We start from the raw sequence: 19,141 nt of genomic DNA on the forward strand, positions 1-19,141 counted from the left end.
AGTGGGAACACCAGGATGGTGCCAGAAATCCCAGGACAGAGCTGGGGAGGGCTCAGGGAATGGGACGGGGGGGACCTGCCACCCCCGAGGCCACCAACCCCCCAAACCAACAGAGGGGGGGCAAGGGGAACATTAAACCTTCTGGGGACAGGACCCCCGTGGGATGTGAGGGGTGATGGGGACAAGGGCAGATGAGGACCCCCCTCCCAGCTCGGGGTGGGGACACAGACAGAGCCTGGGCACACTCAGGGCAGAGATATCACCAAATATATATAATTTATATACAGCTCACCCCACTGGCCCCCCAGAGCCCCCCAGGAGGGGCTGGGCAGGGTCAGCCTCTCGCCCCACACAAGGGACCCCCTCCCACACTGACCCCCCTGTTTGGGCTGCAGAGGGCACCGGGAGGGAGGTGGCCCTGAAAGCAACCTCAGGGGTGGGCACAGCCCCAGGGGGGGTCAATCTGCCCGGGGGGGGCACATCCCTGCCCAGGGATGGGCAGATCCCGGGGGGGTACTGCCTTTGGGGTGGGGGGATCTACCCCGGGGTGGGCACAGACCCCCTCACCCGACGGGAACCCCCCAGGGCACCAGAGCCCCCCACCCTCAGCTGTGGGACGAGCCTGGAAGGGGGCAGAGGGGCAGGATGGCACCTCACCAAGGACCCCCCAGCCCCACCCTCTTCCCCACCCCCCCAGGTCTCCAGGCACCCCCCAGGCCCCCCAGAGCCGCTCCCTGCCCCCGCCCCGTGTCCATGTCCCCGTCACTGCAGCAGCTCCTCCCAGGAGATGGGCCTGGAGAAGACCTCCCTCTCCAGCCACAGGTCGTAGTTGACCTGGAAGTCCTCGGGCAGCTCCACTCGCTGGCCCAGCACGCTCTGCAGGCAGTTGTCCACGGGCACGAACTCGGGGTTGCCGTGGGCGCGGTCGTAGCGCCGCGCGTTGAAGCGCTCGATGCTGGCACGGAGGGCACACTCCTCCGCCTGGAAGTCCCAGGGACGGGCATCCAGGTCTGGCAGGAGAGAGAAAACAGCTCAGGGAGGAGCCCAAAGCCCCTGGGAAAAGGAAGGGGGGTTGCAGGTCCCCACCAGGGCAGACACGGCAGCTCCATCACATCAGCAACAGGAGACGCCGTGGGTTTGGACCCCTCGGGCCAAAAACAGTCCCAAAAAAATGGGATGTCACCTCAGCCCAGCTCCTAAACCCTGATAGGGGGGGCACCTGCTGTTCCAGCCTGATTTAGGGCAAAACCCAAGCTTTTCAGCCAAAGGGAGCCCCAAAACCTGGCACAGCCCTGAGCCCTGCAAAGCCTCCACCTGGAATCCCTCCTGCATCCCAGACCTCTGGACTGGGTTTGGCTCAGCTGGACTGGGCCTGGCTGAGCTGGGAAGGGCTAGGAAGGGCTGGGAAAGAGCTGGGAAGGGCTGGGAAAATGCTGGGAAAGAGCTGGGAAAGGCTGGCAAAGAGCCAGGAATGGCTGGCAAGAGCTGGGAAAGAGCTGGGAAGAACTGGGAAAGGCTGGGAAGAGCAGCTTTGTGGGCACCCGGTCAAGGTCAAGCAGCCAAGGTCGCCCCACCTCATGTGCACAAGCCCCGGGGCAGCCCCTGCAGTGGGAAGGCATCGGGAATGCCGCGGGAATGCCATGGGAATGCTGTGGGAATGCATTGGGAATGCCGTGGGAATGCATTGGGAATGCCGTGGGAACGCCTTGGGAATGCTGTGGGAACACCGTGGGAACGCCATGGGAATGCCGTGGGAATGCATTGGGAATGCCGTGGGAATGCCGTGGGAATGCATTGGGAATGCCGTGGGAATGCATTGGGAATGCATTGGGAATGCCGTGGGAATGCATTGGGAATGCATTGGGAACACCGTGGGAACGCCATGGGAATGCATTGGGAATGCATTGGGAATGCCATGGGAACACCGTGGGAACGCCATGGGAATGCATTGGGAATGCCATGGGAACACCGTGGGAACGCCATGGGAATGCCGTGGGAATGCATTGGGAATGCCGTGGGAATGCATTGGGAATGCCATGGGAACACCGTGGGAACGCCATGGGAATGCCGTGGGAATGCATTGGGAATGCCGTGGGAATGCATTGGGAATGCATTGGGAACACCGTGGGAACGCCGCGGGCGGGCGGGAGGTACCGTTGCCGTAGGCCCAGTCGTCGTTGAGGCGGTGCCGAACCTTCTGGTAGATGGCTGACATGGTTTTCATGTTGCTCTTCCTCCACTGGCGCCCCAGGTACTTGGTCTGCACCTTGAGCAGCTTGAGCACGTAGAGCTGCAGCATGGCCTGCTTCACCTTCAGAGCCCGCTTCAGGATCGGCGCCGACTTGAACACCACCAGCATCTGCGGGGACAGGGACGGGGGGACAGGGACAGGGGGGATAGGGATGGGGGGGACAGGGGGGATAGGGATGGGGGGGACAGGGTGGGACAGGGACGGGGGGGAAAGGGATGGGGGGGGACAGGGGTGAGGTGGGATGGGGTGGAGTGGGATGGGGTGGGACAGGGATGGGTGGGACAGGGGTGGGGTGGGATGGGGTGGGACAGGGATGGGGGGGACAGGGGTGGGGTGGGACAGGGGTGGGGTGGGGTGGGATGGGGATTTGGTGGGGTGGGATGGGGTGGGACAGGGATGGGTGGGACAGGGATGGGGTGGGACAGGGGTGGGGTGGTGGGACAGGGAGGGGTGGGGTGGGATAGGATGAGTGGGACAGGGGTGAGGTGGGACAAGGATGGGGTAGGATGGGTAGGAGAGGAATGGGGTGGGATGGGATGGGGTGGGGCAGGGAAGGATGGGATGGGGTAGGATGGGTGGTACAGGGGTGGGGTGGGATGGGGTGGGTGGTACAGGGGTGGGGCGGGATGGGGTGGGGTGGGATGGGACAGGGATGGGGTGGAACAGGGATGGGGTAGGATGGGTGGGACAGGGATGGGGTGGGGTGGGATGGGACAGGGATGGGGTGGAACAGGGATGGGGGAAGATGGGATGGCATGAGATGGGGTCCTGTGTCAACCCCCTCCCCCAGCTCCCTCTCCCCCCTTTCCATCCCCCCTCACTCGCTTCTCCCTCCCCACCAAGGGCTGGGTTGCCACAAGGTGTTCCCACAGCTCAGGCCCTCAGTGAGATGCCCAGTCCAGCCAGGCTGAGCTCCAGAACATTGCCAGCCCTCACCATGGTGCGGGAATGCTTCCACTTGGTCAGTTTGTTCAGGATGCGCAGGAGGTTGATGCAGGAGAAGAGGTTCCTCCAGCAGAACTGGTTGTTGTCTCCGGCCTCCTGCGGGGAGGACGGGCAGGGTCAGGCAAGGGAAGGGAGCAAGGATGGGGAGAGGCTGGGCTGGGCTTGTCCAAAGAGTATGCAGGCATGGAATCACCCAGTCATGGAATTGGTAAGGTTGGAAAAGCCCTCCCAGACCACCAAGTCCAACCATCCCCCAGCACTGCCAAGGCCACCACTGACCATGTCCCCAAGTGCCACATCCACAGGTTTTTTGGACACCTCCAGGAACGGGGACTCCACCACCTCCCTGGGCAGCCCCTTCCAAGGCCTGATCACCCTTGTTCCCTGGGAGCAGAGCCTGACCACCCCCTCCCTGGCTCTCCCCTCCTGTCAGGGAGTTGCAGAGCCAGAAGGTCCCCCCTGAGTCTCCTTTTCTCCAGGATGAGCCCCCCCCAGCTCCCTCAGTTCTCCTGCTGCTCCAGACCCTTCCCCAGCTCTGTTCCATTCCCTGGACATGCTCCAGCCCCTCAATATCCTTCTTGTCCTGAGGGGCCCAGAAGTGACCCCAGCAGAGATCTGCTGTACTCCCCAGAAGCCCCAGGAGCATGGAGAGGGTGCCAGGGCTGGGTGGGGGAGCCCCCATTTCCCCCAGGGACACCCCAGGACTGGCACAGCTGGACTCACCAGGCTCTCGGCCGTCAGCTCCGGCAGCTCGTGCACCACACAGTAGGGATAGTCCAGCACAGAGATGCTGCAGGAAGGAGAGGGGGGTCGTGCTGATCCCCCACAGCCCCCACTGATCCCTCCCACACCCCCCTGGCCTCAGGGGCAATGCAGACCCCACCTCCCACCCACTGGAGACTGTCCGTGGTGGGCACTTCCCACCGTGCCTGTGCCCAGGGAGGGGCTACAGAGGGGAGAGGAAGCAGGGCCCCCTCCCCACAGCCCACAGGGATGCAGGGGAGCAGCTCCCCCCCCACCTGTTCTTGGCAGTGATGTAGGACATGATGTTCTGGTTGAAGAACTTAAGGATGAGCGGGATGCAGTTGGCAAAGACCAGGTGCTGGGCCATGTACTCGAACTGGGGAGGGGAAAAGCAGGTGAATGGGGACCAGGGGGGTCCTGCCCGTGCCCAAATCTCCCCGGGGGGTGGGAGGACCCCAGACCACCTCACCTGGTAGATGTGGTTGAGCTTGAAGTGCTTGAGCAGGAGCAGCAGCACGGCAGAGATGGCCTTGACGATGATCTCCTTGTGCCGGTTGACGTCCACGCCCAGCTTCATGCTCTGCAGCACCGTGGTCCTGGGGACACAGGGGGGGCACTGCCAGGAACTGCTTCTTGGGAGGGGGGGAGGGGCTGGGAAGGAATTCCCAGAGAAGCTGTGGCTGCCCCGTCCCTGGAAGTGTCCAAGGCCAGGCTGGATGGGGCTTGGAGCAGCCTGGGATAGTGGAAGGTGGCCCTGTCTGTGGGGTGGAATGGGCTTTAAGGTCCCTTCCCACCCAAACCATTCCATGATTCCATGCTCCTGCAGCAGGGCAGGGTCACATCACCCAGGGAGTCCCAAACCAAACTCTTCCTGGTTCCTCCTGTCCCCCCCTCCCTTCCCTTCCCTTCCCACCCCATCCCAGCCCTCTGCTCCGGGGCACTCACGGCATCTCCTCCGGCAGCACGTCTGCCAGGATGTTGATGGAGTCTGTCTTGGCTTTGGAGGTGGGGGCTGCAGCCAGGAGGATCTTCAGGAGAGCAATCTGGGGAGCAGGGAGAGATGGAGAGGGGATGGGAGCAGGGGGATATAAACCTGGGAGGCACCACTGGAAAGGGATGGGGCTCTGATCCCAGAGGATCCCAGTACTCCCAGCTCACCATGTACTGGGGCAGGCTGGGCAGCAGGCCCTGGTACAGGATCTCAGCAGGGACTTGCTCCACTTCCTCTTCCCCCTGGGGCCAGAAGAGACCAGAAAACCTCCACCAGTGCCCTGGCCCTGGGATATGATCCCAAGGGCTGGAGACCCTCAGCCCAGAGAAACCACTCCCTGGCAGAGCAAACATCCCATCCCATCCCACCCCATCCCACACTCACTCCAGACAGTGGGGAGCGCAGGAATTCGTCTTCCATGTGCACCTGGACCTCAGCAATGGACGTGTACTTGTGCTGCAGGGGGACAGGGGGGTCAGCACGGCCCCCCCAGCTCCCACCATCCCATAATACCCCTCCTGGATCCCTGTCCCAAGGGTGGCCCATGATCATGGGCAGGGTGGGAGCTGCTGGACTCAGCTATGGACAATCCCAGGAGCAAAGGAAGACAAGAAGGGATAAAGCCCCTAAGAAAGGGATAAAGCCCCCAAGGAAGGGATGAAGCCCCTTAAGGAAGGGATAAAGCCCCTTAAGGAAGGGATAAAGCCCCTTAAGGAAGGGATAAAGCCCCTTAAGGAAGGGATGAAGCCCCCTAAGGAAGGGATGAAGTCCCTAAGGAAGGGATGAAGTCCCCTAAGGAAGGGATGAAGCCCCCTAAGGAAGGGATGAAGCCCCCTAAGGAAGGGATGAAGCCCCTGAGGAAGGGATGAAGCCCCTGAGGAAGGGATGAAGCCCCTATGGAAGTGAAGAAGCCCCCTAAGGAAGGGATGAAGCCCTGCTGGAAGGGAAGAAGAAAGGGATGCAGCCCCCTAAGGAAGGGGCTTGGACAGCCTGAGAGAGCAGGGATGGGATGAGAACTTCAGGCTGCTCCCACTACAGGGCTGAGGAAGGGGGAGATGGCTCAGGAAAACCCTCTCCTGAGCTGTGCTGGGAGCAGGGGCTGGGGAAGGGAATTCCTGGATGGACTCACCAGCTTCAGGGTGCGGATGCTCTCGTGGATGGGCCGGGGCAGACCCACCACCGTGTTGGTGTCACTGTGGGAGGGACAGAGTCAGGCTGGGGGCAGAGCTGGGCACCCAGGGGAGGGGAAGGGACCCCCAGGGGCAGGGACCTCCAGGGGCAGGGACCCCCAGGGGTGGGACAGGGACCCCCAAGGGGTGGGACAGGGACCCCCAAGGGGTGGGACAGGGACCCCTCAAGAGTGGGACAGGGTCCTCCCAGGAGTGGGGAAGGGACCCCCAGGAGCGGAACAGGGACCCCCCAGGGGTGGGACAGGGACCACGAGCCAGTGACCCCAGGACTTTTCTGCTGCTGCATGGAGGCAAGAACAGCCCCAGAACTGACCTCTCCCCCAGCCCCCCCAAACTGGCCTCTCCCCAAGCCCCTCAAACTGCCCCCCCCGGCTGGCCCTGGCCCCACCTGCCCAAGGTGTATCCGATGAATTTGCTCCTGCTGGACTCCAGGAACATCTCAATGTCCTTCTCCCTGCAGCCAAGGGGGATGGGAAGAGTCACATCTTCCCGTCCCCCTTGGAATGTCACAGCTCCAGCCCCAGGGAAAAGCCTGACAAAGGGATGATGCCCAGCCCACCCCCCAAAAAACAGCCACCCAAGTGACCACCCCACCCCCAACCCCTTCCTCCATCCCTGCTGAGATTCCCAACATTCAGCCTCTTTTCCCCACCCCGTTCCAGCCCTGCCCGGCTCCCCCCGGACTCACCGGACCTTGGGGGCCCAGGGCAGCCCCTTGGGGCAGGTGATGCGCTCGCTGGGGGGGTGCTGGGTGGGGGGGGGCATCACTTCATCCCGCTCCAGGGGGAAGGTCTCCCCCTCCAGGCTGTTGTCGTCGTCGTTCTCCTCCTCCTCCTCCCGGGAGTCGTCGGCTTTGTAGGGATCGCGCTCGTTGAAGGCGTCCAGGTTGTCCTGCTTGATGAGGGCCTGCGGGGGGGGCAGAGCATCCAGGGAATGTGCCTGCTCCAAGGGCAGTGCCCAGCCCCTGGAAGAGACCTCGGTCATGTCACCATCCCCTCGATGATGTCACCATCCCCTCAGTGATGTCACCATCCCCTCAGTGATGTCACCATGCCCTCGATGATGTCACCATCCCCTCGATGATGTCACCATCCCCTCGATGATGTCACCATGCCCTCAGTGATGTCACCATGCGCTTGATGATGTCACTATCCCCTCAATGTCACTGTACCCTCACTGATGTCACCATCCCCTCGATGTCAGCATGCCCTTATTGATGTCACCATCCCCTTGATGATGTCACCATGCCCTCAGTGATGTCACCATTCCCTTCATGATGTCACCATGCCCTCAGTGATGCCACCATCCCCTCAGTGATGTCACCATGCACTCACTAATGTTACCAACCCCCCGATAATGTCACCATCCCCTTGATGATGTCACCATGCCCTCAATGATGTCACCATGCCCTCAGTGATGTCACCATGCACTAATGTCACCATCCCCTTGATGATGTCACCATGCCCTCAACAATGTCACCATGCCCTCAATGATGTCACCATGCCCTCAATGATGTCACCATGCCCTCGGTGATGTCACCATGCCCTCGGTGATGTCACCATTACCTTGATGATGTCATCAAGCCTCCCTGATGTCACCACACCCTGACTGATGTTACCATACCCCCATTGCTGTCACTGTTCCCTCATTGATGTAACCATGCCCTCACTGATGTCACTGTCCCCTCGTTGCTGTCACCTTACCCTCGTTGGTGTCACCATGCCCTTGATGTCACCATCACCTCATTGCTGTCACTGTCCCCTCATTGATGTCACCATGCCCTCCCTGCTGTCACCACGCCCATGCTGCTGTCCCTGTCCCCCATTGCTGTCACCCCCCTGCTGTCCCTGTCCCCCGTTGCTGTCACCCCCCTGCTGTCCCTGTCCCCCATTGCTGTCACCCCCCGCTGTCCCTGTCCCCCATTGCTGTCACCCCCTGCTGTCCCTGTTCCCCGTTGCTGTCACCCCCTGCTGCTGTCCCTGTCACCCCCCACTGTCCCTGTCCCCACCTTGTGCTCCCTGCGGCCGCGTTTCTGCTGCTGCTCGATGAGGTCGGAGGCGGACGCCGGGGGCGATGCCGCCCTCATGTTCCGGATCACCTGGATACTGTCCTCCGGGAGCGGGGGCAGCCCCAGGATCTCCCTCTTCTCCGCCTTCAAGCTCTGCAGCTCCTCAAAGCCCCCCAGGGTGCACTGCAAGGGACACCGGGAGCTGAGCGTGGGAGCTCCCAGGGCAGCTCCGCCTGCCCTTCCCAAAACTGCTCTCCACAATCACAATCATGGAATCCTGGAGGTTGGAAAAGCCCTCCAAGGTCACCAAGTCCAACCTGTGACCATAACCCCCTTGTCCTCCAGCCCAGAGCACTGAGGGCCACAGCCAGCCCCTCCCTGGACACCTCCAGGGGTGGGGACTCCATCACCTCCCTGAGTAGCCCCTCCCTGGGCAGCCCCTTCCAAGGTCTGACCACCCTTTCCAGGAAGAAATTCCTCCTCCTGTCCAACCTGACCCTCCCCTGGCACAGCTGGAGGCCGTTCCCTCTCCTCCTGTCCCTTGTTCCCTGGGAGCAGAGCCTGACACCCCCCCTGGTTCCCCCCTCCTGTCAGGGAGTTGCAGAGCCAGAAGGTCCCCCCTGAGCCTCCTTTTCTCCAGGCTGAGCCCCCCCAGCTCCCTGAGTTCTCCTGCTGTTCCTGGTGCTCCAGCCCCTTCCCAGCTCCCTCAGTTCTCCTGCTCCAGACCCTTCCCCAGCTCTGTTCCCTTCCCTGGACACGCTCCAGCCCCTCCATGTCCTTCTTGTCCTGGGGGGCCTAAATCCTTCTCCAGGGTGTAAAACAGGAGCTGCCTGTCCCTGTGCCCCCCTTGTCCTTGTGACAGGCAGGAGGAACAGGAGGGTGTCCAGGAATCCACAACTGGAGTGTCCAGAGCTTTCCCTTTCTGGATCCCATCAGGGATCTCACTTTGGGTCCAGCTCCAGATACCAACATCCAATACTTCCCTTTGGGGGAAAGCCTGGGATTGGGTTTAATAACGTGCAAACTGAACACCAGAAGAGGATGGAGCAATTACAGCCAGATCCAAGGGCAGAATTCCCTCCTGTGCCAAGCATCAAAGCACACATCCCATATCCCATGGCCTCTCCTCACCAGCACAGTCTTCCACAGCAGGAGCAGCACCTTCTTCATGGGGAAATGCGGAGCGTGGCCGCTGCAGAACTTGGTCACCATCCCAAAGAGCATCACGGAGAAGGGCTCGTTGTTGTACAGGGGGGCTCCTGCAACCACACAGCGGGATTATCCAGGAATTCCTCCTCCCTGTTCTCATCCCCAACAGCTCAGAGACCCCCATCCCACCCCAGACAGCTCCCTCTCCTCTGCAAGGCCTCAGGCCCTCCATCATTTCTCACCTCTGTGTTCAGAGGAAACAACGGCCCCAATGCCCCACGTTTTTCCTGGGAAGAGAGCACCCAGCAGCAGGAAAGGCTGGATGGTTCCTCCTGCTCACCCTTCCAAGCTGAGCAGAAACCAACCCAGTGCTGCCAGTCCCTGTTAACCAAGGCCTGGAGGCAAATCCCACCCCGCTGCCCTCCCCACGCCGAGCTCGGAATCCTCACCCAGCTCCGCTCGGAATGTTTGTCTCATGCTCTTCCACTCGGGCTTGTCCCCCTCGGCCTCCTGGCGCACGGTCTCCACGATCAGGTACATGATGTTCAGCAGCACCCTGGAAAAAACAGCTTGGGATGAGCTGGGATGAGTTTGGGAAGCACTGCTGGCACCCAGCATCCCGGGATGGAGATGCAGGAGGTGGGCTGGAGTTGCCTTGGTAACGTTTGTGCTTCTGCAGGTACATTTCTGGTCTCTAAACCAGGGAAAACAGCCCTGGATTGGCAGGATGAGGTGAATTGTGAACATTTTCAGGGAGTTTTGGTCTCTAAACCAGGAAAAATAGCCCTGGATTTGCAGGAGGATGAGGTGGATGGTGGATGTTTGCAAGGATTTTGCTTTTCCTGGAATATGTTGGAATTGAACTGATTTTTTCCAGTGTTTTCAGCCCACACCAGATCCAGATTCCATGCCAGTGCTCAGGGAAAAGGTCTCTCCAACTCCAAGCCGGAAAAAATCTCCTTTCCCAAATTTTCCTGCTCTCACATCCCCAACCTGCCCCATTCCTGCTGTGCTGAGCACGAGGGACACCCGTGGATGCTCACGGAGCTCTGGCCCCCCCAGGGCCTGTCCCAGCTCCCCAAAACTCCTGGAAAAGCCTGGCCCCCCCTCCAGCCCCACCACTGCCACTCCATACCTCAGGTCTGTGCTGTCAGCCAGGGAGATGGCCGGTTTCCTCACGGCACTGGAACACGCCGCGCTGTTGCTGCGGAGGGAAAACAGCCCAGTGGGAATTCGGGGCAGTCTGGGGGAATCTGGGAGAATCCAGGCTCTGCCACAGGCTTCCCATGTGCCAGGGGCAACTCTGGGAGAGACGCTGCTGCCAGGAATTCCCTGCTCACAGGAGGAACTTTGGCACTTAACCAATTATTGTTATTATAGAAACACAACATAAATTATATTTATGTAATATATATTACTGTTACATTAAAAATATTATATAAATATAAGATAAAAAATTATATAGTTTTATATATAATATAAAAATATATATTTATATATATAAAGATATCCATATACTTTATAGATAAAATATATATTTAATATATATTTATATAAATACAAATATATAATATTATATATAATGTAAATATTTATATTATTATATGAATATTTACATTATATAAATAATATATAATTATATTATATAAATAATATATAATTATATTATATAAATAATATATAATTATATTATATAAATAATATATAACTATATTGTATGAATAATATATAATAATATTACATATCATAATAGATATAATTTATATCATATAAATAATATACATTATATATCATAACAGATATAATTTATATTATATAAATATATCATATACTATATATTATTATAATTTATAATTTTATATATATAAATATATAACATATATTTATATCTATTTATAAATGTTTATATATATAAATATTTATTTATATATTTCTATATATTTATATTGGTTTTATATATAAACATTTGTAAATATTTATACACAAATGTAAATACATAAAAATACAAATATATTATATATTATTATTATTATGTATATTATATATATGATATAAATATAATATAAATATTTCTATAATAATATAAATCCAATAAAATATCGGATTTCTCAGGTCTAATCCCACATTGCACCCCCCCAAAGGCTGGGAATGGCTCTGGTGGATGCAGGAACCAGAGGAGGGCCCTGCCCGGTGGCTCAGAGCCACGGCCAGGGAGCTCTCCCGCGGCACTCACTCGATCTCCATGTTGAGCAGCTCCACCAGGGCGTTGAAGGTGCCCACCTCCAGCAGCAGGAAGATGTTGTACCTCATCCAGGCCTGCACCTCGGCCTCCGAGCTGCACTCCCCGAAGGTCCCTGCAGGAGAACCCGCTGAGCACACGGGGGGAAAGGGGGATGGAGGAGAGGGGGGATGGAGGAGAGGGGGGATGGAAGAAAGGGGGAATGGAGGAGAGGGGGATGGAGGAGAGGGGGATGGAGGAGAGGGGGGATGGAAGAAAGGGGGAATGGAGGAGAGGGGGATGGAGGAGAGGGGGGATGGAGGAGAGGGGGGATGGAAGAAAGGGGGGATGGAGGAGAGGGGGGATGGAGGAGAGGGGGGATGGAGGAGAGGGGGGATGGAGGAGAGGGGGGATGGAGGAGAGGGGGGATGGAGGAGAGGGGGGATGGAGGAGAGGGGGATGGAGGAGAGGGGGGATGGAGGAGAGGGGGGATGGAGGAGAGGGGGATGGAGGAGAGGGGGGATGGAGGAGAGGGGGGATGGAGGAGAGGGGGATGGAGGAGAGGGGGGATGGAGGAGAGGGGGATGGAGGAGAGGGGGGATGGAGGAGAGGGGGATGGAGGAGAGGGGGGATGGAGGAGAGGGGGGATGGAGGAGAGGGGGATGGAGGAGAGGGGGGATGGAGGAAACGTGGGATGGAGGAGAGGGGGGATGGAGGAGAGGGGGATGGAGGAGAGGGGGGATGGAGGAGAGGGGGGATGGAGGAAACGTGGGATGGAGGAGAGGGGGGATGGAGGAGAGGGGGATGGAGGAGAGGGGGGATGGAGGAAAGGGGGGATGGAGGAGAGGGGGATGGAGGAGAGGGGGGATGGAGGAGAGGGGGGATGGAGGAAACGTGGGATGGAGGAGAGGGGGGATGGAGGAGAGGGGGATGGAGGAGAGGGGGGATGGAGGAAACGTGGGATGGAGGAAAGGGGGGATGGAGGAGAGGGGGGAAGCACAGGATGGAAGTGCCCCACGGGAACACAGCCCCCAGGGAACCGGGGCAGATCTGGGACAAACTGCTCCAGAGGGGCTGGGCCCAAGAGGATCAGCTCCTTCCGGGTATCCCAGGGGAATGACACCCATGGGGAATGGAAATTACTAAAATATGGGATATTAGAATGATTATTAACTGTTACACTAAATTAATATTGTATATTAATTGTACTACATATGATATGTTATATAATATATAAGATGTATATATATATAATATATAATATATAATATTACATATTATAACATATAGTATATTACATAAAACATATATAAATATATTAATTTTACAAATTATATATCATATATTATATATTTTATAACATGTTACATATTATATATAGATTATATAAATATATATTGTAAGAATATGTATAATATATTATATTTATCCATATACAATGTATATAACATATAATACATACAACATATAATTGTATATTTGTGCAATAATTATACAAATACATATTTGTACATATCTAGTATAGCATATATAATACTATATATAGTAATAACATATATATAATATATAAGAACACACAATATATACTACATATAAAATAAAGTACACATAATTAGTGTAATTTACATAAATATATACATCTATATGTTCTATAATTTTTATACATACATATTACATAACACATATAGTAATAATATATAATATATATCATATGCTATATATGTAATATACACTATTTAATTTATTAAATAATAAATAATATAATTTATATTATATATATGTTATATATTATATTATTATATGTAATATATGTTATATGAATATATAGCTTATATAAATTACATATATGTGCATGCATATACACTATATATCTATATAGTATACAATAGTATAACTAGTATACATATTATAAATTATATAATTACATAATTACAGACTGTATAATTTATATATAGTAATAATATCTATTATATATTATATGTCATATACAACATATATAATCTATTAAATAATATATAATATAATCTATATTATATATAATATATTATATGTATTACATATAATATAATATATATTATATATAATTGTATAATATATATCATATATTATATTTTATATATTATATATATTATATATAATATATAATACTATATATGTATTACATAATATAAAATATATATTATAATAATATATTATACATTATATATAATATATACTATATAATATATATATTATATATAGTATATATAATAATTATATATAATTATATAATACAATCTATAATATGTTATATATTATATATAACATATATGAATATATAGCTTATATGAATTACATATATGTATAAATAATATATATAATTCATTATATAATTGTATAACATTGTATAATTTATATATAGCAACAATATCTATTATATACTATATAATATACAACATATATAACTTATTAAATGACACATAATATGATCTATATTACATCTCTATATTATAGGTAATATATGTTATATAAAATATTACATCTCTATGTTATATGTAATATATGTTATATAAAATATTACATCTCTATATTACATATAATATATTATATGTTATATAAAATGTTACACCTCTATGTTATATGTAATATATTATATGTTATATAAACACATAGCTCACGTAACCAAATTACTCCTATATTTTATCTATTTAGTACATTTTTACCCGAACTCCACGGACCAATCCCACAAATACACGTCCTGAACCCATCCCTCACACCTCCCCCCGGACTCCCCCACGTCCAGCCCCCAGCCCGTGTCACCTTGTGCCACGTAGAGGATGGCCCGTGCCACGCGCAGGCGCCGCTCCCGCGCCGTCACCTCCAGCCCGTCCAGCAGCCGCATGGCGTGGGTGCGGTGCTGCGCCCGCTCCAGCTCCGGCCAGCGCCGCTCCGGCACTGCGGGACACGGGGCACGGCTCAGGGGGCACGGCCCGGGGGACACGGCTCAGGGGACACGGCTCAGGGGACACGGCTCAGGGGACACGGTTCGGGGGACACGGCTCAGGGGACACGGCTCAGGGGACACGGCTCAGGGGACACGGTTCGGGGGACACGGCTCGGGGGACACGGCTCAGGGGACACGGCTCAGGGGACACGGCTCAGGGGGCACGGCCCGGGAGACACGGCTCAGGGGACACGGCCTTGGGGACACGGTTCAGGGGACACGGCTCAGGGGACACGGCTCAGGGGACACGGCCTTGGGGACACGGCTCAGGGGACACGGCTCAGGGGACACGGCTCAGGGGACACGGCTCAGGGGGCATGGCCCGGGGGACACGGCTCGGGGGACACGGCCCGGGGGACACGGCCCGGGAGACACGGCTCAGGGGGACACGGCTCGGGGGACACGGCTCAGGGGACACGGCCTTGGGGACACGGCTCAGGGGGCACGGCCCGGGGGACACGGCCCGGGGGACACGGCTCAGGGGACACGGCTCAGGGGACACGGCCCGGGAGACACGGCTCAGGGGACACGGCTCAGGGGGACACGGCTCAGGGGACACGGCTCAGGGGACACGGCTCGGGGGACACGGCTCAGGGGACATGGCCTTGGGGACACGGCTCAGGGGACACGGCCTTGGGGACACGGCCTTGGGGACATGGCTCAGGGGACACGGCTCGGGGGACACGGCTCGGGGGACATGGCTCAGGGGACATGGCCTGGGGGACACAGCCCGGGGGACACGGCCTGGGAGATGTGGCCCAGGGGACACGGCTCAGGGGACACGGCTCGGGGGACACAGTTCAGGGGACACGGCCCAGGGGACACGGCTCGGGGGACACGGCTCAGGGGACACGGCTCAGGGGACACGGCCCAGGGGACACGGCTCGGGGGACACGGCTCAGGGGACACGGCTCAGGGGACACGGCTCGGGGGACATGGTTCAGGGGGCACGGCTCAGGGGACACGGCTCAGGGGACACGGCTCGGGGGACACGGCCTTGGGGACACGGCTCGGGGGACACGGCTCAGGGGACATGGCCTGGGGGACACGGCCTGGGGGACACAGCCTGGGAGACGTGGCCCAGGGGACACGGTTCAGGGGACACGGTTCAGGGGACACGGCCCGGGAGACACGGCCCAGGGGTCCGGCATCATGGGGAACACAACATCCCAAAAACACAGCCGGGAAACCAAGCAGGGAATGGGATCCAGCACCACGGGAAACACAACATCCCCAAACCACAGCCGGCAAACCGAGCAGGGGATGGGATCCAGCACCACGGGAAACACAACAGTGGGATGAGAGGATGCGACACACCCATGGGATCCAGCACCACGGGAAACACAACATCCCAAAAACAGAGCCGGCAAACCGAGCAGGGAATGGGATCCAGCACCATGGGGAACACAACAGTGGGATGAAAGGATGGGACACACCCATGGGATCCAGCACCACGGGAAAGCACAACAGTGGGATCAGAGGATGGGACACACCCATGGACAATTCCAAGGGATCCAGCACCATGGAAAAACCCCAGCAGCTGGATGAGGGAATGGCATATACTCATGGATACACCCAAGGGATCCAGCACCATGGGAAAGCACAACAGTGGGATCAGAGGATGGGACACACCCATGGACACGCCCAAGGGATACAGCACCATGGGAAAACCGCAACAGCTGGATGAGGGAATGGCATATACTCATGGATACACCCAAGGGATACAGCACCATAGGAAAGCACAACAGTGGGATGAGGGAACGGGACATGCTCCAGGGATCCAGCACCACAGGGAACACGGTGCTGCTGGGAGCAATGGGCACCCAGGGATGTGATGGACACAGGGATTCTTCCGCCTCCCAGACGAGTCACGGACTCAGGGAATATCCTCAGGGATCATCAGTCCAATTGCCCAGGATGCCCCAACAATCCCACAGATGTCCCTGAGAGTGTTGTCCAAACCCTCCTTGAGCTCTGGCAGCCTTGGGGCTGTGCCCACTGCCCTGGGGAGCCTGGGCAGTGCCCAGCCACCCTCTGGGGGAAGAACCTTTCCCTGAGATCCAACCTGACCCTGCCCTGGCACAGCTCCAGCCATTCCCTGGCTGCTGTCCCTGCTCACCCAGAGCAGAATCGGAGCTGCCCATCCCAGGAAGCTGCAGATCCCAACGAGCTCTGCCCTCAGGCTCCTCTTCTCCAGGAAGAGAGATCCCTGTCCCTCCCCAGGGGGTGACAGATCCATGGAAAAGCTCTTACTGTGGATCCTGAAGTCCTCCTCGAAGCACTTTCGGTTGAGCAGGAATTCTGGCCCCTCTGTGTAGCTGTAAAGCTCTGCCAAGAGAGGGAGAGCTCCAAAAACCTGCAGAGCTGCAACTTGGGAACTGCACTTTTAGCCCAAAAACTCAAAATTCCCCAAAAAACCCCACCCAGCGTAAGGCTGACAACATTCATTAAATGGATCCCTTCCCTTTAAATATCCATCAGGTTTTTAAGGATAATGATGGAGCTGAGAGAGCTCCTTTAATTGTCCCAGCAGAGGAAGACACTGGTTAATTGATGCCTCCCAAGAATTCCTCACCTGACAGCTCTGCTGCCCATTTATCCGTGTCTGCATATTCAAACTCCAGGTCTGGAGACTCCGAATAGCCCTGAAAAAAAACGGAAAAATCCGTTCAATTCCAGCACATCCCAGGAAAACCCCAAATCCCTGCAAACAGCCACAATTCACCTCGTCCTCCTGCAAAGCCAGGGCTGTTTTTCCCGGTTTAGGGACCAGGAATGTCCCTGCGGCAGCACGAACGTTACCGAGGCAACTCCAACCCACCTCCTGCGGCTCCATCCAGGACGTGCCGCAGGGACTGCCCGGCTGGAGCCACTGCAGCACCCCCGGAACACCCTCAAACACCCCCAAAACACTGGGGGAGCCCCCACAGCACGGAGCCCCCACAGCACAGCAAACACGGCAGGAGATGGGGAGGAAATTCTGTGGGATTAGGGGGCTCTCAGAGCTCCCACATTTCACACAGAATTGGAAAAAATTTGGGCTATCCCCGCCCCCCCCCCCCGTGCCATCGCGGGGAGGAGGTGTCAGCAGGATTAGTGAGGATGGAACTGTTCCAAACACTTCGGAGAGGCGGGAAAACCACCCGGGAGAAGCTTTAGAGCACAAAATATCGGCTCCCTTTAGGGAGAGACCCACGGAATTTCAGGGATTCCATCCCTGAGTGGGGTAGAAGTCTCCTGAATTTCGGGGCACCCAGACCCACAGCAAAACCCTCCCAAATTTCGGGGCACCCACTCCTGAGGGAGGGGCAGATCCACAGCAAAACCTCCTGAATTTTGGGGCATCCACCCCTGAGGGGGAAACAGATCCACAGCAGGATTTTGGGGCACCCACTCTGAGCGAGGGGCAGACCCAGAGCAGATCCCTCCCAAATCCGGGGGGCACCCAGACCCACCCCAGGCCCCTCCCAAATCCTGGGACCCTGAGAGAGGGGCTGGCTCTGCACTGGGAGCTCCCCCCAGTCCATTCCAGGGCTGCCATCCCCCAGCCATGGGAGCAGGTGGCTCCGGGGCCATCACAGGAATGAAATACTCGCGAAAAGCCCCCTCGGCTCCACACCCCCCCTGCCCCCCGGCTCAGGGGGGACACCCCGGGACCCCGCCGTGCCCTTGGGGGATCGGGGCCCTCTTCCCGGATCCACCCCTGCTCCGAGCGTGGAAACGGGACGCCACACCCCTCCGGGCCGGGAACACCGGGAGAGCCCCGACTGGGGTCCTGGGGCCGAGCCAGCACCGGGCTCCACCCCGGTCACACCGGCCCGGGGCTGGGGGAGGGAGGGATGGACGGAATGGACGGGAACCGGCACCGGGCGAGCCCCGGCACCGACCCCGGGCTCCGGCTCCGCTGCCACCGCGGCTCGGGGGGAACCGGGACCGCCCCTGGGAATCGGTACCGGAGCTGGTTCCGGGACAACGGCCGGTCCGGGGCTGACCCGGAGGAAGGCGGGGCTGGAAACACCGCCCGGGCACGGGCACCGGCACCCACAGACAGCCGGCACCGCCCGGCACCGGCACCCCGGGCACGGACACACCGGCACCGCGGGCACCGACACCCCCTCAGCCACCGGCACGGCCGGGCAGGCCCCGCCGAGCCCCGGCGCGGCCCGCCCCGCCCGGGCAGTGCCTCCCCGCTGACCTCGGAGTCCTTCCTGGGCGGCCGGGCCATGTCCCGGCCCCTGGCGGGCGCGGCCGCCCCGCCGCGGCCCCTGTTGTTGTTGTTGCCCGGTGCCGCTGCCGGGCCCGGCCCGGGGCCGCCGCCCGCCTCCATGGCGGCCGCTCCGCCGCCAGCTCTCGCGAGGACTCACCCCCTCCTCTCGCGGGAGCGGCAGCGACAGCCGGGGCAGCGCCGCCGCCATGTTGGGAGTGGCGCCGCGGGGCGCTCGGTGTGTCCGGTGGGTGCGATGGGGCTCCGCCGCCGCTCTCGCCGCCCCGCCGAGGCCGCCGCGTCACAGCCTGGCCCTGCCCGCCCCTGCTGGCCGCGGGCGGCGCGGCGACCGGGGCAAACGGGGCTCCGCCCCCGCGCCACCATACTGGGTGTGGCGCGGCACTGGGCGCCGCCATGTTGGGAGTGGCACTTCCGCCCCACGTGCCCCCGGGCACTGG

The 19,141-nt window shown here is 56.7% G+C and overlaps 1 protein-coding gene across 3 annotated transcripts; it reads right to left on the minus strand.

The window, feature by feature from the left end:
* Positions 1 to 256: 256 nt before the first annotated feature.
* STRIP1 (striatin interacting protein 1) lies at positions 257 to 18,909 on the minus strand. Of its 3 annotated transcripts, none has more exons than XM_032710831.1 (21): positions 18,844 to 18,909; positions 17,055 to 17,124; positions 16,733 to 16,807; positions 14,296 to 14,430; positions 11,512 to 11,632; positions 10,414 to 10,482; positions 9,728 to 9,834; positions 9,261 to 9,388; positions 8,130 to 8,312; positions 6,810 to 7,027; positions 6,510 to 6,575; positions 6,061 to 6,124; positions 5,316 to 5,387; positions 5,099 to 5,173; positions 4,886 to 4,983; positions 4,410 to 4,536; positions 4,216 to 4,316; positions 3,920 to 3,986; positions 3,188 to 3,292; positions 2,155 to 2,359; positions 257 to 1,010 (listed from the first exon to the last, which is right to left on the minus strand). In XM_032710831.1, exons 1-21 carry the CDS (start codon positions 18,892 to 18,894, stop codon positions 763 to 765), a joined length of 2,385 nt encoding a protein of 794 aa, XP_032566722.1. In that variant the 5' UTR covers positions 18,895 to 18,909; the 3' UTR covers positions 257 to 762. The 3 variants fall into 3 exon arrangements, with proteins under 3 accessions (XP_032566722.1, XP_032566720.1, XP_032566721.1); XM_032710829.1 differs by lacking the exon at positions 18,844 to 18,909 and adding an exon at positions 18,675 to 18,806; XM_032710830.1 differs by lacking the exon at positions 18,844 to 18,909 and adding an exon at positions 17,205 to 17,424.
* Positions 18,910 to 19,141: the final 232 nt, after the last annotated feature.

Source organism: Chiroxiphia lanceolata, chromosome 25 (genome assembly GCF_009829145.1).
Source record: "Chiroxiphia lanceolata isolate bChiLan1 chromosome 25, bChiLan1.pri, whole genome shotgun sequence".
Lineage (NCBI taxonomy): Eukaryota > Metazoa > Chordata > Aves > Passeriformes > Pipridae > Chiroxiphia > Chiroxiphia lanceolata.